Below are 25,510 nucleotides of genomic sequence, written 5' to 3'. Positions count from 1 at the left end.
TAGTTGATGTGGTTAACCCTACCACTGTTAAAATCTCAAGGGAGAAGAGCCTGGCTGCACCTGAATGATGTGAAGCTCTACAAAGGAGAGACCCAACCCCCGGTGACAGTGAAGCAAGAAACTAAGTTCTGTGCATGCTGACCAGATCGGCTACCAAGGGCAAGGATAAAGAATCGATGGACTAAAAAAACTATCTGGAACAAAACGGGCATTTCCTAAGTCTAATAGGGAATGAATGGACTTGCAACTGTTCCAGAACTTTCTCAGTTCAATTAAAAGTCGATTGGACATTGAAAAACATGACACGGAAATTGCATAACACATTCTATGTTGCCTGATACGTTGTATGCATTCTTGCTTGCTGTTGTTTACATATTGCGGACCTATCCTGCTCTAGTGCGATGACCCGTAGCTGTATTTTCGGTAAATCCTAAAAACAGTCCTATCATTTGAGCTATTATTGCTATAATAATCCAGTTTGTTATAAAAAGTACAAATTTGAACAATAACTAAAGGTGAATGCAGCAAATCAAAAAATGGGAATTTTTCCATTATATAAAATGCACACTAACAAGAAGACCAGCTACTCCGAAAGAGATCATGTGACATTCGAATACAATGGCAATACTTCTTACAACTACATTTTGCCTTATGTGTTTTGTATTTTCTTATGCTCTTTATATTTTGTGAGAGATTGTTTTATAATTCAAGTGAAATACCTGAGAATGAGACATCCCTTTCTATGGCTTTCAAGGGCATGAGTGATATTTCTGAACAAATTGTCTGATCTAAAAGCGATGTTTGGGAAGACGATGAAGGTATGAATTCATATCTTGACAATTCAGCCCATTAAAAAAAAAAAACACATGAAGAAAGTGGGAAGAAAAACATCAGACGAAAGCTGCTATGTACGTTCCCTTATACCGTATGCTTTGGGAACATCTAGAATATTCATAGCAACAAAAGTATCAGTAAAAAGGCACATTACCTGATGCACCTTGCACTTTGCTTAACCAGAGGACAATTGCAAGGCAGGACAGCATCCATAGTGTAGGTGAATAAAGCGACGCCCCAAAGAGAAGACCATTATGTGCAATATAAGAAGTCAAGAGCAAAGCAAGAGACAATGAACCGAATAATAAAATGCTGGGAAAGAGGTCAACTACTAATTAAAGGAACAGTCCTTAGTCCTGAAGGATGGGCTGATGGATTGATCGTTTGCAAGGCAATCATATTGATGGGACAATGGGGAAGTAGTTGTGAATGCAGAAAGGGGATGCAAGGGTCAATGGCCTAAGATTGTATGGTTGTTAACATGGGCCGCTGATGAGGGGGGACCATTGCAGATACTACCTCTGAAGGATGCATCCTTATGCTTCAGAAATGATGGCACAGTAAAAGTTGGAGAAAACCTCAAGTGTGGCCGAGTTTTTGACATACTAGGAATGAATGGAGGAACTGCAGTCCTGATGGACCACTACTGGGCCTGTGGAACAACAGCATACATGAAATTGCCACAAAAATGGGGAGGAGTTTGTTCATTGGTACTGATAAGCATACCAGCCTCAGTAGTAGCACAAAGTCACCTGCACGTTCCAAAAATGGATGCACACCCGAGTAAGAAGAGATCGCTTAACATCACACGACCGAAGAGGGAGAACTATCTTTCAGCCAAAATCCATGGATGCCTATTATGATTTTCCAGATAAACAGAAGTTGTTCAGCAGAACAGCAGTGATATTTACAGCTATGTTCATGCCAGGAATTCAGACTGCAGTAAACACCAAGTGGTTACATATCACTTGGTGGGAGCTGCTACAAACTTTCAACACGACAATAAAAAGATTTAATGCGATCAGAGTAGAATCTGGCTCATGGGCTTCCGGAACAGGCATGTCCTGGACTTAATTACAGCAATGGAAGGAGGGATGCGTGCCAAAATCGGGCCTTTTTTGCTATACATACTTATCTGCCCATGACGGAAAAAATGGAACCCTGACCGAAGCAATAACTATACTGTCAACTCTGCATACGAAAATGGTGGATGAAGTAGACGAGACTTGGGATGAAGATTGTTTTTTGTGTCTGTTTTCATGGGTTCCAACTTGGCTGGCAAATGCCTTCAATTTATTTGGAGCAATAGTGTTGGTGTTGCTGGGATTCTGCCTTATAAGAATATTCATTGGACAATGCAAGAAGCCCGCAAAGAAAGCAATTGGAATGAAGATAATGATTGATGTAAATACTGTGACTGATGAGCACACACAGACCGAAAATACTACCTGTGAGCACCTGAAAGAAAGTCTTCTAGGACCCTCAGAAATACCGTTCTGTTAACCTAAGCATCGTAAGAGCTATGTAGGGCGTTTGGTGTTCTGTCAACCAACTGGAGAGTGCTGCCACATGACCTGGAGCGTGAATGAACACATCAAGAACGCAGGTGACCTGAGTCTGGGACTAAGATATGGGTCCTGAAGAAATCATTCTTTGGAAGAAGAATGAAGAGCATTGAGGAAGAATAAGTGGTTGAGGACTCGACCAGAGGAGGGAATGTAGAGTAGCAGACGTTTATGTCACTGATGGACTCCGCCGCCCACCTCTGTCATACTCGATGAATAACCGGAAGACACTCTGCATAACACTGGGCATCGTCCTAATACCACATTGAGTGTATGAGAGACATTATGCACACTTGGACAACTGTATCGAATGTACCCTTGCACTGAGGTGGCAGCTGGAGACTTTCAGGCACCACTGAATATCAAAGAATTGTAAAGAAGATCTGACAAATGCAAAGTGATGTCATAAGGAGAAGGTACAATGATGCACTGAAACAATATAAGACTACTTAAGAATAAAGACGTAACTGAAGAAACAAGAGTAAACATCCATACAAGTAAGAAGAAACCATAAATTAGAAGATGAGTAGTGAATGTATAGTCACAGAAATGCAAGGTAGATGAGCCATATAGGAGCTTGCTGCAGTAGGCAACATAACACGGTTGAAGCGGCCATGTTGAAAATATGGACGTCTGCTCTCAATGATAGGGAAGAGCTGGAAGGAGAGGGACCAGATCTGACAGAGGGTGGAAATGCAAATGCATGCATGAACAAAGAATATGCTGCTGGATAAAGATCTTGGATGCCACAGTGAGAAGCTACTGAAGGGTACAAGGAGGAGGTAACCAGGATAATCAATTTATGCGGGACATATTTCTCTTAGATTAAATGACCGAACATTTACGAGTGCCAAATACTGATGATAAAAGATGCAGAAAAGCTAATGTGAGGTAGAGCAACCAAGTCTCCAGAGGCCAAAAGGAGTAATGGCACCCGAGATGACTTAATCACATAGCACTAAATAAGAGGGTGGCATGGACAAAATCATGGCCCCCTAACACACGATTCAAAACTCAAACATGGCTAATTCCTTGAGATCCAGACGAAGACAGTGGTGTACCTAAACTCCCTTAAAAGTCAGAAGAGAACAGCCCTCAAGGTCAACTACAACGAAGCCGCCTTAGCTGAAGGCCTGACCGATGAGAGCTGATGGACTAATTGGTTAAGTGGGTAGTAGTCTGAGGTTGTTCTCTGCATCAGAGTTTAATTTTGCTTACGTGCTGCTAGTGAGCAGAGTCTCCAACGTTGGGAGAGAATGCCAACCTATCATGAGGGCCTATGCAATGATGAGCCTACAATGCTGCATGAGCCAATCCGCTACTGTTATACTGCTATAATCTGTGTTATATGTAGTTAGAGGGTAGTTCGAGGCTTGCCTAGCAGAGAGGAGCAGCCAATAAAGTAACTTCTATCTATATATAGACTCTCGTAGATATGTCCCCTAACTAATCCATAAACCAGATCATTGTATTATTTACCACGTAGGATGACTTCATAGCTGATGCACTTTGAGGTATAAAGCCTTTGTGTAAACAATCTGCATTGGGAGTGTGTGGACTACAAATTCGTTGTTCACCAGCTTGCCATACTTTATTGAACTGATGATAAAGTAGTACTTTGCTGTATTCTTTGAGCCTTTCCGGTCATTTGGTCCAAGACTTTATTATGGTAATCCCATACTGCGCATACACAGGCCCAAAAAGTGCTACTGCACATAATTTTCCAAAGATCTATCATCATGCATCTGTCGCCTGCAAGCATACCACATCGTGCGCACTTAGCCATTGGACCCAGTCAACATCTATTAACTTCTTTTTGAAGCCAACGATATTCCAGCTCACTATGTTTACTGCCTCCCTCCAGACTGCTGCTAAACATTAAATGGGGCGGCGGGGGGTGCATACAGCATGGTGGTAAACATCTTCCTTTTCCTGCATTGAAATAGTTTGCTTATATTGCCTGGACTGACGACTAAAGTGCTTAGCGTATCCTGCTCTTGTTATAACCATAGAACTTGGATAGGACGGGTGCTGGGACACCGCCTATGACTCCATGCATGCTGGGGGAGCATTGACTTCTGTCCACGGATCGTGTAAAGGGCAAATATTACATTTTGCATCTGGCTTTACATAGCAAGCGCATCTTGACCGTTAAACAAGCATTGCTTTATATAACTGTTAGTCAGCCACAAACGCACGCTACACCCCCCACACAACGTGCAATCTGATAAGATTCAGCAGGCTGTGAAAATCTTGAACGAAAAATCGTTAACATCCAAAATGTCAAGTTCAAAGCCATTAGCCTGGTACACATGTCACTCGTCACTTACCCCCCTAGCATGAATGCCAGTACTCTGCATACACACAGTACACCATTTCTTTTTCACCAAAAGCGAAATATCATCAACTAATGGCTAAAGTCCACATTTTGTGGCCATTTCATTACTGTCATACTTGTACATGTGGCAGTCCTAACAGAGTTACAATGTGAGACGCTTGTGGTTAAGTGTTTGAAAGCTAGAACATGATGCAATTAAGGAAAGCAGTACATTCCAAGAATTCTGATGCATCACTAGTGGATCAGCAGTGAATGGTACAAGTCGGGATATAGGAGCATTGTGCAGCATCTATGCCTCAGTACCACAATACCAGTACACAATTCAGTCCAGATAAAGGCGCACTGTGCGAGTCAGAGTTGTCTTTTTAAAGAGCATTTGAAGTAGATTAAGCTGCCCAGGAATATGGAGACATGAGAGTTCTTGCTGCAAAAAATAGTGTAACTGTTTGTTTAAGAAATTTCAATTGCATTTGTATTCAGTGATCTCCCAATAACTCCTGCGCAGAATGCAGCACCCTGATCTGTATCTGTTTGGCTCTGAATATGGGCAACAGCACATCCTGAAGCTCCTAAAAGTGCTAATCCAAAGCAATCTAGCATTGACCTGGGATTCATATAGACCATGACCTCTCTTTCACTCATTGCAAGAAAGTGTACATGTCAGCTCTTTATGTTTTCAAACTCCAATCTGTCAAAAAATTGATGAAGTCATGAAAAAGTGCGTTAGGAGGAGAAGCTAAAGACTGGTAACAGGGCGCCTGCCTTTACATCTTTAAACATTTTTCCTGGAGTCCCGGGCTCAAAAGGCAGCAGCAGCAGGGCCATCATGCCTTATATTAGAGAGCCACAACCATGGCTTTCTCCCCCCCCCCCCCCCATCAAGGGGAAGATTTGTGCTATGGAGGGAGTTGTTTCCAGTCACCTGCCAGCAAAATCAAGTGCGAAAAATACAAGTACCAGAATCCTGAGAGCTAATTAACTTGCCACACCTGAAAAAGAAATGCAGACCTGCCTGAAGATTGATGAAGTCATGAAAACGTGCGTTAGGAGGAGAAGCTAAAGACTGGTAACAGGGCGCCTGCCTTTACATCTTTAAACTTCAACTTATTGTTTTCCTATGGAAACCTTTGACACTTTAGTGTCCTATCAACTTCCTTTTTGGGTGTTTGACACCCCTGTTACGGACTTGATGGTCGTGCAGTATATGGATACCTCCGTCCCCAAGTACCCCACAGGCAACACCAAAAATACTGCCTGAGTGGTCTTTGAGGTCACAGGTGTGGAAGTCTGTCGGACCTGGATTCGGGAACAGCCAGAACAATCCCTTGACCGCTGTAAGGCAATATATGTTTAAGTACAGGGTGGATATGACAATTCAAGAGCAAAGAATAGTTTACCTAAATAGTGCTTACCTATGTGTATGGAAGTGTCACCCTGAATTACAGAGGAAGGCTAGGCACTGGGCAATTGCAATGACGAGCCCCTCCCAGTAGAGTACGATGACGGTGCTGAGCCCCAGTAGTGGCTGGATGGAATCAAGGGAAGCACCGCAGGTGAACACCTAGCGTAAGGCCAATGGTCAAAACGTAATCCGTAGAATAATCCGATACGAGTCCGTGGTCTGGCAACGAGGAGACAATGCAGATGCAGGTCGTAGGCAAAAACAATCCGTAATACAAGTCCGTGGTCTGATAACAATGAGTTCAGAATACCAAGTGCAGATTCAGGATGTAGGCAAAACAATCCGTAGTACAAAGTCCGTGGTCTTGGCAACAATGAATGCATAGAGCAGATTCAAGACGAAGCGTCACGCAATCCGGGAAGGAAACAGCTGTGAAGCAATGTCTTCCGTGTTTCCATGCGTATTTAACAATAGCAGGAGTCGCACGATCCACAGCACGGAAGCGTTGATACGTGGTGGGACGTCACGTGATCCGTGACGTGCTGGTTACTGTGGATGGTGCCGGGGAGAGTCACGTGGTCTGTGGACGGTGCCGGGGAGAGTCACGTGATCCGTGATGTGCAGGTTTCCGTATCGGGTGCTGTAACCAAATAGGAGTCTCCACTTCAACTGCCAGTACCAGGAGGGGCGATAAACACCAGGCCTGCCATATCGTGTTCTGCTATGATATGTGAGAGGGCGAGCTGATGTCCCTGTGTCAGAGTGTGTGTGTGTTGTCGCGGAAACAGGATGGGTGGTGGTTGGAATCGGGTGGGAACCAATAGGGGGTGCATTTGAATGTACAGAAGGCGTGACAACCCCACCAATAGGACGCCTGGTATAAATAGCCCGCCCCGCGGCTTCCCTTCATATTTCAACCATCTCCAAACTGTTGGGATCACCTCATGTTGTTCATGTTTTTTGCACATGCCTTTGATATCGAGAGCTAGGATGGCTTCTGGGGCTCTGAAGAAGTCTTTTTCTGCCTTGTGCTACTTGCGGCTTGAAGAAGGTGTACGAAGGCTATGGCCATATGGACTGCCTTTACTGTCTCTACCCACACCACTCGGCGGAGGCCTGCAAGATATGTCGGGGGTTTTCGCAGAAGACTTTGAAGGACCGCAATCAACAGCTTATTTGTTGGCTCAATGAGGGCACGTGCCAGGCTTCTGAGGTGGGGTAGGCCCAGGGAAGCTAGTCTTCGGAGCATGCAGTGAAGTCCGCGGAACAACAGTGGCGTTGGCCGAACCTCCGGCGAAGAAACATCGTCCTGCTTTGCCAGCGTCAGAGGTGGGGAAAGGCAGTAAGTCTTCGTCGAGGCAGCAGCTTTCGAAGGGAGCGAGTGGCTCTTCGTCCAAGCATGGTCAGTCGGACCCTTCAAAGGGTCTGGTGGTAGGCCCGAGAAATCTACCGTGTCGGAGAAGGGATTGGTCAAGTCGAAGGAGTCTTTGTCGAAACACTTGTCGTCCAGGGACCATCACCGCTCTTCGTCCAGCCGGGAGTCTTCGAAGCACCGGTCTGGTTCTTCCAAAAAAGCCAGACCTGCGGTAAAATAGACGCCGAGGGATGTGATTCCGACGACATCTTCGATGGTTGCTCTGTCGTTGATGGTGGTGCTGCAGTCTACAGTCCTGTCGTTGACGGTTGTGTTGTCGGCGGTGCCCACGACAGTGACAGATAGTGGGCCGGTGCCTTTGTCGACGAATGGGGTGTGGCAGTCCGCCGCCTTTGAGTCTCTCCTTCCTGACAACATTCTGCATCAGGATCCGGCTACTTTTTCGGTTTCTTCGGAAATGGAGGAAGACCAGGGTCAGGTGTTTGGCCCATCGGCTTTGGGCCTACAAAGTGTGGGGCCTACGTCTAATGGAATGGGGGCTGGTCCGCCCGGTTATCCGCTGGTTAACCCGCAGTCTCTTCTGTCGTTACAAGTACTGTCTACGCTTCAATGATTGTTGGGGCAGCTGGATGCGAGGTTGCCTCCTCCTCCTGTGAGTCTGGCGGTGCCAGTGGTCGATGTGCCTGGTGGAGCGCCTAGGAAGTCTCCTCCGGCACGGTTGCCGTTGCCGGTGGGGTTAGGCCATCCACCGTCTCATCCAGAAGAAGGCAAGCTACCGGAATCTGACCCTGAGAGTGTTCCATGGGACACTGTCTACTGTTTCGTCGTCACCGACTAGGCATGACACGCGGGACACGGACATGGATGTGGAGCAACCTCGGAGTTCGGCGCAACCCTCGCCACTGGATGATATTGGGGCGTTCCACGCCATGATGTTGAAAGCATGTCTGGAGTTTGGATTGGCACCTGAACAAGAACGTTAGCACTGCTTCCTCTTCGATCATATGGGCAAACAGAGGAAGGCGGTTTTCTCGGTGCCTGTTCTCGACCACGTGTGGCAGGAGGGACTGCGCACAATGCGCCACCCGTTTTCAGAGCCGGCGGTGAAAGGTCACCTTGAAAAGAAGTTCAAGGCTCCGGAGTCTACCCCTAAGTGCTTGGTGTCACAGCCCACACCCAAGTCTGTGGTGTCGGCGGCTGCCAGCAGGCAGGCCAGAAGTCAACATAAGTGCATTACACCTCCGGACAGTGAGGCCAGGCCGCAGGACGTCTTTGGAAAGAAGGTCTTGTCGGTCGGGGCGACAATGGTAAAAGCTGTAAATTCCTTGGCGATCATGGCCAGATATGATCGTGAAATGTGGCATCGGCTGGCCCCAATTCTGGAACATCTGCCGGAGCAACACTGAAAGGAAGCAATGCTGTTGGTGCGTGAGGAGGAGGAGGAGGAGGAGGAGGCCTCCAACCACAGCATCAATATTGATGTGGACCTGACGGAGTCGAGGTTTAAACAAAATAACAATGGGGTTGTGCTTCGATGACAGGCCTAGTTGAAATGCACTGACTTTCGCCTGGAGGTGCAGTATAAGGTCGACATGCCCTGTGAAGGCGAGCACTTGTTTGGTGAGAAGCGATGAAGCCCTAAAAGGGATGAAGGAGGATGCAGAAACTGCTAAATCCTTAGGTTCCTTACAGAGTGGGTGCTCTTTTTGCTCCTTTCGGCCCTTCCGGGGTGCTTCAGGGAATGCCCGGTTTGCCTCCACCAGGGATCATGGTTCCAGCTACTCCTCTCAAGGATATCGTAGGTCAGCCCAGTTGGCGCAGAAAGGCCGGGGGTTTGCCGCCCGCTACGTCTAAGGAGAGGCAAGCTAAACCTCAACAATGACTGCCATATGGACAATCTACTGGTGTGCAGGGTCGCTATGCACGTCGATGAGTGGAGAAAAATAACATTGGATTGCTGGGTATTGGACACGATGAGCCTTGGCCACTCGGAGTTCTGGTGTCCCCTGGTTCCTATTCTGCCGGTGTATGTACTGCAGCCGAATCTTACAATCCTGCAGCAGGAGGTGGTTCTCATACTGGAGAAAGGGGCAATAGAACCAGTTCCGGTTGCACAGCAAGGCCAAGGGGTATATTCCCGGTACTTCGTGGTGAAGAAGCCCAATAGCAAGTGGAGACCCATTCTGAATCTTTGGTCGTTGAACAAGACTCTGCAACGCCTGAAGTTCAAGATGCTCACCCATCAAGAGGTCATCCGGTCGGTGCAACCGGGCGAGTTCCTGGCTTCGCTGCATCTGCAGGACGCCTATTTTCACATCCCTATGCAGCGACGGCACCGCAAGTTCCTGTGGTTTGTGGTCTGAGAGGAACACTACCAGTTTCTGGTCCTACTATTTGGTTTGAAGTCATCCCCAAGGCCGTTGACGAAGTGTCTGGCGCCAGTGGCGGCGTTCCTCCGGCGAGAAGGTCATCATGTGTACCCCTACCTGGACGACTGGTCGGGGAGGGGTTCATCGCCGGAAAGGGCATGAGACAGTCTTGTGGCAACCATGCGGCTTTTGCAACGGCTGGGATTCGCCTTCAACTTTGAAAAATTATTTTTGACGCCGTCCAGGGAGTTGGTGTTCCTGGGGGTGCAGTTTCTCACCCGCCAAAATCTGGTGAAACCCTCCAGCGAGCGTGTAAAAAATAAAAAGCGGGTAAAAGCAGGCGAGTGGAAGGAGGCACAGTGGTGTCGGTCCGAGGTTACATGTCACTGTTGGGAGCCATGGCTTTGTGTATCCCTCTTCTGCCCAATTGTCTCCATGAGATCTCTGCAAGAGTTCCTCGCGGACAGATGGGCGCAGAGTCATGGATTGTGGTCAGATAAGTTGGTGGTCAACCAAAGTTTGTTGGACGCCCTTTGCTGGTGGGCGTGCAAGACCAATCTTGTGAGGGGCATGCCGTTGATTGAGCCGAAGTTCCAGTATATGATTGTGGCAGACGCTTCCCAGGCAGGCTGGGGGGGGGGGGGGGGCGCACCTCGACGATTCACAGGATTTTGTTCCACATAAGTGTGCTCGAGTTGAGGGCGGTGCACTGGGCCCTGAAGTCGTTTCTTCCACGGATCGGTGGTGAGGGTGTTGACGGCCAATACCACCACAATGCTTTATTTAAGGAAACGGGGGCACACATTCCCAGGTCCTGTCGAAGGAGGCGCAGGACATTTGGCATTGGGCGCTAGCTCAAGAGATCAACATTGTCGCCTTCCTTCTGCCCGGGGTCCTGAATGTTCAGGCAGATGCACTCAGCAGGGACACCAGCCAGCTGCACAAGTGGAGGCTGAAGTAGCAGCAGGTTTCAAGGATCTTCCGGCGATGGGGGCATCCTCCGTTGGGTCTTTTTGCTACAATAGAAAACAAGCAGTGTCTGGAGTTCGCCAGCAGAGGGGCTCATCCCGAGTCTCTGGGGGACGCGTTTTCATTCCCATGAACGGGCCGGTTCGTGTATGCGTTTCCCCCGTTCCCGCTCATTCGGCGGACCATCCAGTGGATTCGGAGGTACCAGTGTCGGGTGATTCTGGTGGCCCTGTTCTGGTCCCTGCATACGTGGTTCTCGGATCTCCTTCAAATGTCACTGGAAGAGCCGATACGGTTGGGAGCGGCTCCGGATCTCCTGTCTCAGGACGAGGGCAAGGTGTGGCATCACGATCCGGGGGTCTCTCAGCCTGGCGGCATGGCTCAGAGTTCGGTCATTTAGGTATTTCCCAAGAATGTCTATGGATTTTGGAGGCAGCGAGGGCACCTTCCACAAATCTCTCTTATGGACATAAATGGACGAGATTCTGTGGATGGTGTAAGGGTCATCCTGGGGTTGAACCTTTGAACGTTTCTCCGGCTCAGGTTCTCCCGTACCTGTTGCACTTGGCAAAGGGGGGGCCCTAGCATTGCGACCCATTAAGGTTCATTTGGCTGCAATCTCTCGGTTCACGAGGAGGCCCCATGCTGCTCCTTTGTTCTGTGATCGGTTAGTGAAACATTTCCTGAAAGGATTGTTTAGGACTTTTCCTCCAATTAAGTTTGCACCGGTGTGGAGCCTTAATGTGGTCCTTTCGGCTTTGATGAAACCACCTTTTGAACCCATGTCCACGACTCCCCTGAAGCTCCTGTCCTGGAAGGTGGCTTTTCTGGTAGCAATTACTTCGGCCAGGTGGATGTCGGAGTTGCAGGCGCTGCTCATTGACCCTCCCTACTTGAGATTTCTGAAGGACAAGGTTATCCTGGCCACTAACCCGCACTTTATCCCCAAAGTGCCAACGGCTTTTCACAAATTCTCCTCTATTGCTTAATCCTCGTTTTGGGCCCTGCATTCTCTGGACATTAAGAGGTCTTTAAAGTTTTATATGAATCGCACTCAGGACTTCAGGAAGTCAAAGCAACTGTTTGTGGCATATGGGCCGTTATTAGCAGGCCATCTCCAAGCAAGGACTTTCCAGATGGGTTTCCTCTACAATTTCATTGTGCCACTTGAAAGCTGGGAAGCCTTTGAGGAGTACTCCTAAGGCGCATTCAACGAGGTCAACTGCTTCGTCGGCGGCGTTATGGTCGGGGATTCCCCATAACTGCGATTGTTGTCCCTAAAATGCCGGAACACAGGTGATTTGAGATTTTTGGTTCTGATCTGTGACTTATGCTCGGTCCATCTTTCCTTAACTTTTCTACTGGTCTTCCCCACGTAGTATTTGCCACAAGGGCATTTGATGGTATAGACTGCATTTTTAGAATCACAAGTTGCATAGCTTTTCAAAGGAATCTTCTTGCCGTTATTAGGATGCCTAATGTGATTACCTTTTATGATGTTCTAACAATGTTGGCAATTTAGGCAGGGGAAAGTGCCGTTTTTTGTCTTAGTAAGTGTCCTCTGAGTGGAAGTTTTAGGTCTTTCTGCTTTTATTAGCGTATCTCTGAAATTCCTTCCTCTTTTATACGCTAACATTGGAGGAGATCGAAAGAGACGGTTATGGTTGGGATCTGATTTAATAAGGTCCCAATTTTTAGTGATGATCTTTTTGACCTGGAAACTCTGTGCCGAGTATCTCAATGTGTAAATCAAGTTGGATTTAGTCTGTGTTGGTTGTTTATTCAGTAACCTGTCCCGAGGTTGAGATTCCGTTCTGGTGATGGCTTGCGTCACTACTTGTTCTGGAAATCCCCTTTCCAGAAATCTCGATCTCATAGTGTCAAATTCTGTTTGTAGCTTTTCTGTGTTGGAAGTGATCCGTTTGGCTCGTGGATACCTGCTGAACATTTGAAAAAGATATTGGCTACAATCTGAGTTTTTCAAGCCACCTCCTTGGACCACTAAGAACCTTGGGAACTATACCATGGCTATACGTATTATTCAGTGTCCAGATAGATCGCCATCAGTTGTAAGTTGATTATTATTTTTTTAGCCTTAGTTTTCTCTTCCTGCACCCTCTTACTAGCTTCTGATGCTCACTCTTTTACAGATGAGTCCGTTGACAATACTCATCTTGTACTGTCTCATCGATTACCTGGGATACTCTCCCTGGACCTACTACCTCTTCGCTTGAAGATATTTTACTAAATTCACAGGTTAGAGCTACTTCTATCTGCTGTTACTCTTTAGTCTACACTGGTTATATCTATTCCATGATCATATAGTCACCCTTGTGCACAGCACAGTCTATAAAGTAATCCCATGACACTGATCTACTGCTTTTATTCTAATAGAAATGTTATGCTAGCTGTCCAGTTAAAACATGTTAATTTGTTGCGTCAATGTACCCAGAACTTTGGATATCTACTGTTTATTATGCTCATTCAATTAGCCTGTATACCAGTTGAAGTTTATAGAAACTACTTGTTTTGCTAAATTGTTGTTAATGGAAAATTTCACTCTAATGTAAATTTTGTACATATCTTTCCTTAGAATTTTTGATTTGCCCCTGATGAAGAGTGTTGTACCACTCGAAACGCGTTGGGCCAACCACAATTTCAACATCAAGAATAAATATTAATTTTGGTTCTTGTGACCTACTTTGCCTGAATGTTGATTTCTTTAATAAATCACCTTCTTAAGTTTGGTTTAATGCAATGGTTTCAAAAGATGTTATTAGAAACACTGTTTAGTATACAACCCAATAAGGTAGGCCCCAGGGTTTTTCGTTTGTGTTTATTCACTTGATGGGTTGTTGTCTCATGTATGTGATTAAGTGCTGTTTTTTGGTTTGCCTATTACACCCCGCATTCATTGGTTGTACTGCTATGTAATCTATTCACAGCATGTGCATCCATGAAAGATCCAATGCTGGAGAAGGGAGTAGTTTCTTACCTGTAACTCAATTTCCCCAGCGTTGGTATTTTTCATGGATTCACATGCGTCCGCCGGCCGCCCCTGCAGGCAAACCTGGTTATGGGTTCCCGCTACTTTGGAGGTTAAAATCTGAAGGGAGCCGTAGGTGGCGGGGCTATTTATACCAGGCGTCCTATTGGTGGAGCGTCAAACACCCAAAAGGATGTTGATAGGACACTAAAGTGTCGTAGTTTTCCATAGCAAAATGATAAAGTTAAAGTTACCAAGGTTTCCCAGCCTGACGACTGGGAAATATTCACAACATGTGAATCCAGTAAAGATACCAACGCTGGAGAAATGGAGTTACAGGTAAGAAACTACTCCCTTCCTCAATCTCTGAACCCTAAAAGGGGCTTTAACAGCACATGACCTGCAGGTGCCCACGACTACTTGATAGGTCCTGCAGTGAAGACTAAAAATGTGTATAACAAATTGTCCCTTTTACTAGCCACTCATCAGGTCCTGCCAGTACTGCAACAGCACTACATGATCCGTAGTATTCTAGAATGCTGACAGATCCATGGCCAAACATTGAAGCCTTACTACCACAACAATTGTATTCTTACTGATCATCCTCACAACTGCTGCAAACCAGCATACAGCCCTATTGAAAGTGATGGACCTGTCCCTTAAGGTTCCAAACATCTGGCAAATCCTCCCAGCAAAAAATCTGGAGTAAAAAAAGAAAACTATAAACCTAAAGAAACCTCAACCCTGTGCTTTCACCTTCACAGTTTCACAGATATGTTTGTTAACAGTAGAGCAGTGCCACCGGAAGGAGCCCTTATTTTATTACAGCCTGATCTGAAAAGGTAATTTAATTTGTATGAATTGCTAGGGGCAAGAAGTTGGATTGTAATTTATTTCGTCAAGTTAAAATGCTTTTACTACTTCTTAAAAATGTCCAATGGAATTACTATATTTGTGTTTTTCTTTTTTTAAAGAGTTAAAAAAATCTATTTTGCTCCCCTTCAAAAAATACACTTAACAATTATCTAAAGCCCTGCTGACATCTGCTCAACTTCACTCAAAAACCATCTCTGCCCATTGTAAGCAAAAACTTCCTGCAACAACCGTCTATATTTTATTTACAGTGAAGCTGCCACAAGTCCTGTTAGAGCAGCAAGTACCTGTCCCGCACTCTACGAAAAGTGGATCCTCTGATACACCCTTTGGACCAATGTTTCTGCTACAGCAACCAATCACCCATCTAGTTATTAAAGTCTCTGGACCAAACTTTTTAAAAACATGTCTTGTCCATTCCTGCTTTGCATGCAGTTTCAATGCATTGCATTAAATGCCTGCTGGGGAGCAACAGTGCATATGTCTTTCCCGGCTCCTTTTTTATGACTCAAATGGGGAGCCTTTCTTGTACATGCTCTCTACTTTGCATGCCTCAATCTCTTGAAGAGAGGTAAATGAATGTGTCCATCATTGCTTCGGCCCTCCCTCTGTTTCGACAGTATAGACCCGAACAATGCACTTTGCTCATAGCATCTACCCCCTCACCACTGTTATATCTCCGGTGTCAGAGATGCCATTCTTTGAGTCAACCCTACAGACCTCACCCAAGCAATAAACCTGCAGAAGATGGAACTCCTGGATGAGCTGTAATTACGAACGAGACAAATGATGTCAAGGCTAGGGCCAACACACTTAGTTGCATTTAGAAACTAAGCACATATGCATCCAAACACGAAGATACACAAACGGGTCAAACTGCACTTAAACCCGAACACTCTTACAATCACTAAGGTAGAAAACATGTACTCTTTCCTATGCTGAAACGCAAGTCGCACAGGAATATATATAAATATTTGCTAATTGCCGAACGCAACTGAAATGGGTGGCCATGTAAACCAAGATGGAGGACACAGCCCCGTTGAGTGAATGGGAGATATTGAAACACCATAAAACAGCATAGAGACCTTGTTTTGCTGAGTCAGCAGAAGAGCCAAGCGCGAGCAGCGCACATAGCGAGCACATAGATTGTTAAGGTTAGCGGAGAAGAACTGGTTGGAGCCGATGTTGGAAAAATGCAGACAAAAGACATATCCCAGACGGCAGACATAACTTTATCTAAATTAACAAGGAAACCAATGTTGTGGGAAGGTCGAATTCTCATCCGCTCGCACCTGGCACTGAAGACAAAGTAGCTTGAACAAGTCTCCAGAGGTCAGGACAATAATGACACCCACTGTAAAACACATGTGTCTTGCAGCTGGCAGAGAAGGCCTATTCATTATAGCCGGACAAGAACCGATGAGACCTTAATTCCCATCCATCTCTTTGGATGAAAGATGCAATATAACGATAAGTTGAAAGCCAAGTGTCCTGGCTCCAGGCCTAGGGAATGTTAACTTTGAGATGTGCAGCTTCTTGGGGCCATTCTCGTCACCTTCAATTGTTGCTCATGTGCTGGTAACCGTCCAACCTGCCAAGGCTGAGATGCTACCCCAGACCAATCCCCATCCATGTTCACCTTAAGTGTTGCAACAACCACTCATAACTCGCCCTGATGACCTGTTCCCCATGTATCCTTTTTGTAGGTGGTCTCAGGCAGAGTTGCCTAGTATCACTGTAAAACTTTGTGGCAAGTCTGTGTTTGAAGGAGAAGAAACTGGAGGTCGCCCGATGTCCACGACCATCTCTGTTTTGTTTGAGTATTGTTAATAAAATAGTATTTTTGCCAAACTATTGATTTCTTCCAGTTTTCTGGCATGGGGCGCTCCCGGCCTGTTTGCTGTGTACCCAAGTGAGGGGGCATCTTCCCCAAGTTTGACACTTTTCTGTTATTTGTGGTCTTTTTGAATTGGGGAGGTGGCTCAACCTGGTACATGCTTGTGGGGTGGATTACTGCATGTGTTGTTTTCCCTCTTGTGGAAAACATCAATCACTCACATGCCAATAGTACAATTTTTCCACACTCTTGGGCCCATTTCATAAACGCAGCCCATTTCTTTTTGCTGTTACTAGTTCAGATACTACAGTGCCCCAGAAGTGCTGTTGTGTTCATGCTGTAGTTCTTGTTTTTAGGCCTGATCTATCATTAATTTAGCCTCTGTGTAGGTACTGAAGGATTAGTTCCTTTATTTGTTTATTTACACTTTGCATTACTTAAGGGGAGCAGAAACCTTATGTACCTTTTCTGAAAACAGGTATGCTTCAGTGTCTGTTTGGGAGTCCCATGCTTTTCAGGATGAGGGCAATTTCCTGCATACCTCTCAACTTGCCCTCCCTTCGAGAGTGGACCCCTCTTTAATCCACATCACTTTCCCAATAAACCAAAATCCTCCAGTCTTCAGATGAATGTCTACTAAACTTGGATTACACTCCCAAAGCTGTTTCAAGTGAGACCCTAAATTGAGCCATCTTTCCGAACATCCAACTTCACACTTTTTGAAGGGCAACCAGATTTGCTGGTATGTTACTGTGCACACATGGGCACTTTACACACCTTGATAAGCAGGCCCTTTATCTTTAACACCACTTTTCTTTGACCCTTTTGAATGTTTCACAGGAATCCCTTTTTGAAAATACTATTCACCTATATGGCTCAAAAACCTTTCAGTGAAGGCATATCCTCTTTTGTGTAAACGGGACCTCTCCCAGAGGTTTTCCTCCACTCGTTTTTTCTTTCTGCATGCCCCTGGTGGCCTGTTCAACTTTCATGTCACAGCGTTCCTTGGCTTCTTCCCAATGCTTGCCTCCAAAATTGATGTTCAAACTACTGTCGCCCCTCTCACTTTCTTTTTTTTTTGTTTGTTTTTTTGGTCTGCATCTGCAGGTTGCCCTGATATGGAATATGATGAGAAACTGGTTCGCTTTCGTCAGGCCCACCTCAATCCTTTCAACAAACGGGAAATCGGTAGCCAGGATGACCAGAGACCTTCAGGTACCATCAACAACCTACCTCCTAACGGTTAGTACTAAAGCTTTGTGACACAAACCATTCCTCTTTTCTGTCAAAGTGCTACGGGTGGAGTGGAATGTGCACAATAAATCAAACACGAAATGGAACAGGGAGAGATACCTATAGACCCATTCAACTTTTCTCTACATAACTTCGAGTAAATGTATTATATACAGAACCTGTGTCACAAATTCAATTGCAGAAATTGGTACGTCACGACAAAAAACACAATATTACACCGGAGTGAAGGGGCCCCTGAGGGACTTATTTGTGGAAACAAGGCACAATCACCACACACAAACTGATATGCCAGACACAAGGTTGTATTCCCAAAATCTAGGATTTATTGCAAAGCAAATGGTCTCAGTTGGCCAACTGGTCCCACGCCCTGCGACGTGTCTACCAGACCTCGGGGGACGCAAGAGAGCAAAATTCGTACAACAGTTGCATATATACAAAACAAGCATCTAGTAATCAGTAGTTTCACAACTTCTACCGCCCCTATTGCATTTCCTTTGAACTGGGCACGATGATTGACAATGGTGACGAGTTTGACACTTTCAAACATTCATTGTGTAACAGTTTGCAATTTTGTAAGCCGACAGACATTGTTCTACAAGCAAGCTGTGCGTAGGGAGAGACACATTCCAGGCCTTGCTATCTCCTCGTTTCTATTCGTGTACTGGGGAGTCAACTTGCTCTCCAGGGCTCTACCGGGCTCAGGGAAGTGGGGCTGCAAAGAAGAGCATAATTCAAGTCATGTAATGTTCACTCCAGAGTTTCTTCTGTGCTTGCCCAGACTAGCTGGCACCTGCTGTTCTCATTAAAATGCCTTGCTGCTCATCCTTCAAGGATATATGCGGGAGGGACCGGGCATTTCTGTCTAGTTTACTGTGTTATGTTTCAACATGCCGCTCGCGGCCTTGCATTGTGCACCAGTGAAGCAGAATAATATTTCAGCAAAGCAGTTTTACATGAGGCAAAAAGGCAACGTTTGAGAAGACAGAAAGAAAACAAAATGGCGATTTCAGTCGCCTCTAAAATGGCCGCACTATGGTTTAGCTTTTTCTATACCTTCTTGTTACTACACAGATGAGGTGGTTGGTCTACGGCCAAGAAAGTATATTGCCTTACGATCGAGAATTTCTGGACTGACAAAACCCTCCTTTTGGCCATATGCCAAACGTCTCATCCGTACATTGCATCCTCTTATGACCAAGTATCTGATTCAGATTCTGATTCTGAATCTCATGCATTTTTAGTTTCCTCCTCATTGTCATCTACGTTGATAGACATAAATTCTTTGACTGTCTTTGTTTCCTCATTACCATGGGTACTCGATTTAATAGTGCTCTTTTTCCTATCATCTGCACACACCCTTCACTAATTTCAGTGCATATTACAGGTAAGCAGTGTATGCAACAACATGTCATGAATATTCCTAGTACTGCTACTAGGATCGCAAATAGTTTCCATCCCCATGAATATAATAACTCCCAAAACCAAGAGCCTATATCCCAATCTCTTTCTTCGGTATGGAGTTCAGAGCTTAAGACATGCAGCTTTCTTATCGCTTCAGAAATCGTAGGAGAGGAATTGTTTACAAATACACAGCATGCTGATCCCACGATTTTGCAAACACCGCCGCGATCAACCAGGACTACATCAAGAGCCATCCTGTTCTGAAGTGTCATTAATCGAATTCCTTTCTCCTCTAATGTCATAATGTCATGTTGTACAATATATCTGTTGTTCCATTTTTATTGTTTTTTCTAAGATTCTGGATAGTTGTCGTATATTATAGGAGTTTATTGCTTGGGCCAGAAATGGTACAAATGATTTTGCTACGTCTTCTACTATTAATCCATCCTGATTACTCCTTCGTGGCCTGGATCTAGATAGTTTGACTATATCCGTTGTTTTTAAAAGAAACACTCCTGGGAACAAAAGTCCTAAATAACTATCTCCCCAGTTTCTAGGCAACCAAGGATACGCTCTTTTTCCACATATAAAATATACAGGGTCACCTACATATACTGGATCTACTTCCTTTGTAAAAATCGCTGTATTCTTACATCTAGTGAATGTCCCTACTGAATAAGAACCTTCCTTCTTTAAACAGAAAGGAACAGAATGTTGGCTGTAGTTTACTGTATAGGAGGGAGGCACTGCATCTTTATTTTCCTCTGATCTCATACGAAATATGATCACTGATGATTCAAACGATCTATCCTGTGGCATTTGGTTTGGGCGTAGCTTTTGGCATTATCATTTGTGCTCTATGAAATATGGAGCAACCTATGGGTCTCATAATTATCTCCTCAAATTCATTCATTCATTCATGTTTGTGCTATCTAATTGACCCGTTTCACTTTTATTCCATTTTCTGTAATATAATGTACTCGGAGATGCACTGCATGCAGAACTTAAAGTTAGTGGCTGCACGTACCAACCTATTCCTTTGCCACTATGCTGTGGCAAATGAGCACACACCCAACAGTTATTCTTTTTCAAAATTGAATGTGTCGTGTTCATTATTTGCAGTAACGTGTTGTTCCCATAACCTTCTCCATGTCTTTCGTCCATTGGGGACAGAGTGTAAGTAATTGCATGAACAGGGCTTTCAGTGGTGGAGTTGTTTCTTATGGCCAATAGAATTTCTAAGGGGTGCATTTCATGCAGGTACCATAATACCAGTGCTGTCGTTACTGGGGCTATTATGCTCATTACGCACATTATTATTGTTAGAATTAGCATACAGTTTTTCCGATAACTCTTTTTGTGTAATCTTTCAGTTTCTATGTTTGATTCATTATCAGCAGTGGTGCAGGAGGAGGCAAAAGCTGGTTCCGGCATTTTCTCTCGTAGTCCTCCTTCCTCTGCAGTGTTCGTCGTGAATGTCTCTCGTTGTTGCATTCGTTGGAATGTCGATAAGTTCGATAATGTCAACAGTCATTCCTGCCAGTTCTTAGCAGCCTGGATCGCTACACATTGGGCAAGCTCTCTGTGCGTCTGCACATTTGCTCAAAAGAACTCCAGAGCGGTTATTAATTGCCTTCGTACCATGTGCGCCCCGTTTGTCTGTACGGGTTCAGGACACATGGATTTTGTGTTAGCACCGAGGAGTCTCGATTATTGGGCTGTCCGATTTGCACAACCCTCACGACGCTCTCCTCTAGGCCTCCGGTTCCTACTTCGCCCGAGAATAGGAAACAGAGGCAACAAAAAGAAAATCAACAGGAATGCAGGCTTGATTACTCCTTTTTCCTGGGCCGCAAATTGTATCGCCTTGCTCGTGGTATCTTGTGATCAACGAACAGTGCGGATGCACTTCCAGACTCAAACTCGGAGTCTGCCTGTGGCACTCTGACAGATGATGGCGGGCGCCCACGTGATGATGCAAATTTCGTTTCAGGCTGTGGTGTGGCAATAGATGGTGGGCGCCAAAGCGATACACGCTTGGTGTCGGCCAGCAGTGATGCAGGATCTGCTGGACAATGTTGGGGCGTTCTTTGTCCTTCCTCTTTCACAGCAATCTCTTCAGGCTTTGTTTCAGGATCAGGCAGTTTTTGTGACAAAGAACTGGCAATCGTTTCTTTCATTGCTGGGACCGCTGTCTCTTTCTGGTCGTCTCGATGAGTCAGTCTTTCAAGCGGTGGTGGGACCTTCTTGGCGTGTATCCACGCCTTCCGCCCATCCACCCGAATTGCCGTCTGCGTAGTTGGGAGGATCAGATAGGGCCCACGCCATCTGGGTGCTAATGATGTCTTTCGCTCAAAATGTTTGATTAGCACCCAGTTGTCATGATGCCTACCCCCGGGCATCCGGATCAAGCCCATCAGCCCCGGGAGCAGGCATCCAGACATTTACAAAAACCCCAGCAGCCCCAGCTAGGGGCTGTCTGGGTTCAGTCCTGGCGCCATAGGCACCAGGATCATAATAAAAATCACTCCTGGTGCCATAGGCGCCAGGCTCATAGACATTACTTACCTCATGCAGACCATGCTGCAAATAAATCCAAGCCAACGTGAGGCCTGGATGGGACTATTTTACTACAGGGACTATTTTTTACTCGGGTGTGGTCCTGGGGAACTTCTTTCCTGGGACTACTTTGGAGGCTATTTAAACCATGCCCGAACAGCAGCACATGCTTCGTGTTATTCTGCATCCAGCAGCGTGACTCTCACCATGCCTGCAGCCAGCATCCAGTCTTCTGCCACGCCCGCATGCCTGCAGGCAGCATCCAGTCTTCTGCCACGCCCGCCTCGAATCCGGAGCTCCTAGAATAAAGAGGAAGAAAAGGACAAGGTTAGAAAACGAACTTATTTCAAATTCCTCACCTGATTCCGGATCCATTTCATCTCCCGACCTGGAAAGTACATCAGTCCTGCACGCGTCGCTTCGCCAGCTCCAGCACGGCGCCATACTCGCCAGTTCTCACAGCATCTTTCGATCTGGCACAGTCCATCATTTCTTCGCCGTACTCCGGCACCTAGGGGCACAAGAATAACAAGGTGAGCCAAAGGAATCCACAAATACTTCTTACCACCATATACTTACCTGAATTACCACCGGCGGTATTATTCTCCATATCTTCATATGCGGCATCTGTAAAGAGGGAGAAAAACAACACGTTAACGCATGCAATAGTTACCGGACAGCGTTGGGTAACAGACTCTTACCTGAACGCCAGCAGCAGCTACGAGACCTTCTTCTCACGAACTCGGTTGCAACTTAAGGAAGGAAGGGGACAAGAGTGAACATCGGGCACATTGAACTCTTTGAACTTGATACTTACCAATCCCGCCTGGGACTTCAGAGTCAATGCTTACCGGAACTCTCCCAACACCTTCAAATTAGTGAAGTAATTGGTATCTACCCGCCCCTGCAAGACACGCAGGATGGAGAGCTCATCTTTTACAAACATAAGGTGAGGTTACTAAGGGGATATCGGAGGTGATTAGTGGGGGAGAGCAAGAACAGTTGGGAGGCCATCACTAAAACCCACAGGTGGCTAATCCCTGTCTCCACTTGCAGGAAAATACTTCTTCGGGTCCAGCAGACAAGACTAGGCGGGCCAGTCCAGACAGTCATCTCTGCACTACGCATCACGTTGACGGAGACCGCAGCTGTCCGGGTCCGATCGACACCCCTGTGGGGTCCAGGTGAGCGTAACACCAGTTTCCTGGCTCCAGTGCATGTCCCGGGCCAGTGTATCTTATTGGCAATGCCTCCTGCACCTGCTGATGAATCAAACACAATGTTTGCATTAACAGATTACAATAGATACAGGATATTCCAATTCCCTCAGCCTCTTCGGCTGAGGTGCACACCAAACATTCGCTGGTCTCCCCATGACAATTTCATACGGGGAGAGCCCAGTTCTCGCCTGCACAGACGTGCGCATGCACAATAGCATCTACCTAGCTTAACTTGTTGCCTGCACATATCTTGCTAATCTTAGATTTTAAGATGCCGTTATGGCGTTCAATAAGACCGGCAGACATGGGGTGCCTAGAACAATGGAATCGCTTTTCAATCTGTAGACCTGCACAAATCTGTAGTATTACTGTGCCCACAGAATGTGGACCGTTATCTGACCACATGACACTGGGCAAGCCAAAAAGGGAAAAGTATTCTTTTAACATTACTTTCGCCGTGCTCATAGCAGTGCAGTCTTTTAATGGATATGCTTCTACCCATTTGCTAAATGCACATATGACCACTAGGACATACTTCACGTTTTGGCATCTCTCCATTTCTATGAAATCAAAATGGATTACCTCAAACGGCATAGAGGGAGGACAAAAACTGCCTGTTGGAGTCACCGTTCCCTTCCCCACATTGCGTTTTAGACACGTAATACAATTTTGCACCAACCTCTCAGCATTTTTCTTTATATGCGCATTCTCCCACTTTTTGGCACAAATGTGAGTAGGGCTATGGGTCATTGTGACTATTGCAGTTGCATAGGAATTGGGCAGCATCCAGTTCCTACTCTTCTTGTCTACCCAACAACCCTCCAGATCTAATTCAGCAGAGCCCTCAGCCCACCCTTGTATTTCATCTGCAGTGGCTTCCGCCTGCATTTCTTTGACTGTGGCAATTCCATTCTCTATCATGCAGGGCACTTCCTCCGACTGTACTGTAAACATTCTGGCATTCAGGTCAGTGGCAGTTTGTACCGCATTTGCAGACAGGATTGTGAAACAATCAAAGGGCCATGTTGTATTCTAGCCCGATGTGATGTTAAAAAACCTCTCTCAGCCCAAAGTCGGCCAAATTTATGAACCACGCCGAAGGCGTATTGACTGTCAGTATATATGTTTCCACTCAAATTTTCAGAAATCTCACAAGCTCTGGTCAAGGCTATTATCTTCGCTGCTTGTGCAGAGTTGTAGGGGATTATTTTACTTTCCACAATACTTTTTAATGTGGTGATAGCATAGGCAGCAGTTGATGTGCCATCCGGCAATTTAAAACAGGAGCCTTCAGAAAACAACTCTCCATCTGGCTCTTTTTGTGGGGTGTCTGTCAAATCAATTCTCTCCTTTGTTTCTTCCTCAGTAACTATTAAACAATTATGGGGAGGTGATTCCTTTTCATCAAGTTTTTCCATGGGCAGTGGCATTAATTCGGCAGGATTCAAAGCGCTATACCTCATAATTTGGATGTGTGGCACAAACAGGATAATTTCATATCTAGTCAACCTAGCAGAGGTGAGGTGTTGCGTCTGTGTTCTATTTAATAGAACGTCTATGGCATGTGGCACCATCAAAATTAAAGTGTGCCCCCGTACCATCCTTTCCGTTTGTTTCACTGACGCAGCAGCCGCTGCAACATCTCGCAAACATTGTGGTAATGCGCGTGCAACAGGGTCCAGCGCAGAAGAAAAATAGCCGCACGGCCTATTTCTTCCACCTTGTTCCTGTGTTAGAACAGCCAGCGCGCAACCGTCATTCTCATGCACAAACAGTCTAAAATAAATTTCATAATTTGGTGTGCCCAAAACTGGAGCAGAACACAACGCAGTTTTGAGCAACCCAAATGCTCTCTGACATTCTTCACTCCACTGCAAAGGCATCACAGCATCCTTCTTTGTCAACTCCACCATTGGCTTCACAATTTGAGCGAAATTCACTATCCACTGCCGACAATAGGAAGCCATGCCCATTATAGCTGACTCCTTTCTGTGTTTTTGGAATAGGCATACCAGAAATGCTCTCTGTTCGCTCTGGCGTTAGTCTTCTCTCTTCTTTCGAAAGTAGGACACCCAAATAAGCCACCTCCTTTCGACAATACTGAAACCTCTTTAAGATAGCTTTGTGGCCATGTGCTGCCAAACATGTTCACAACAAAACAGTACCCTCTTTACAAATCTCTTCTGTATCTGCAGCGATCAAAAAGTCGTCTATATATTGTAACAATACACAACCTGTTGGTAACTCTAACATGTCTAGTTGTTGTTTCAATGCTCTGTTGTAAATACTCTGACTTTCTGTGTAGCCTTGTGGAATGCACGTAAATGTGAATGACCGTCCTCCTAATGTGAAGGCGAACAAATATCTACTTTCTTGGTGCACTGGAATACTGAAGAAAGCATTCTTCAAATCAATAACGCTAAAGTATTCTGCTGAAGCAGGGATCATGGTCAAAATTGTGGTAACATCTGGGACTAACGGAAATTGAGGAATTACTACCGTGTTTAATGCACGCAGATCCATTATGA

The 25,510-nt window shown here is 45.6% G+C and overlaps 1 protein-coding gene across 5 annotated transcripts in view; it reads left to right on the top strand.

Moving 5' to 3' along the window:
- The window catches only part of DEF8 (differentially expressed in FDCP 8 homolog), a 641,504-nt gene that overhangs the window by 52,739 nt on the left and 563,255 nt on the right, over nucleotides 1-25,510 (top strand). For 4 of the 5 annotated variants that reach the window (XM_069635559.1, XM_069635560.1, XM_069635556.1 and 1 more), the window contains exon 2: nucleotides 17,656-17,790. In XM_069635559.1, coding sequence (XP_069491660.1) covers nucleotides 17,667-17,790 — 124 coding nt within the window. In that variant the 5' untranslated portion in view covers nucleotides 17,656-17,666. The remainder of the gene's footprint in view (nucleotides 1-17,655; nucleotides 17,791-25,510) is intronic. The other variant, XM_069635558.1, reaches the window with a different exon arrangement.

This window comes from Ambystoma mexicanum, chromosome 1q (genome assembly GCF_040938575.1).
Source record: "Ambystoma mexicanum isolate Mex_15411 chromosome 1q, UKY_AmexF1_1, whole genome shotgun sequence".
NCBI lineage: Eukaryota > Metazoa > Chordata > Amphibia > Caudata > Ambystomatidae > Ambystoma > Ambystoma mexicanum.
Note: the sequence above shows the minus strand (reverse complement) of the source record. Positions and strands in the feature narration are given on the sequence as shown.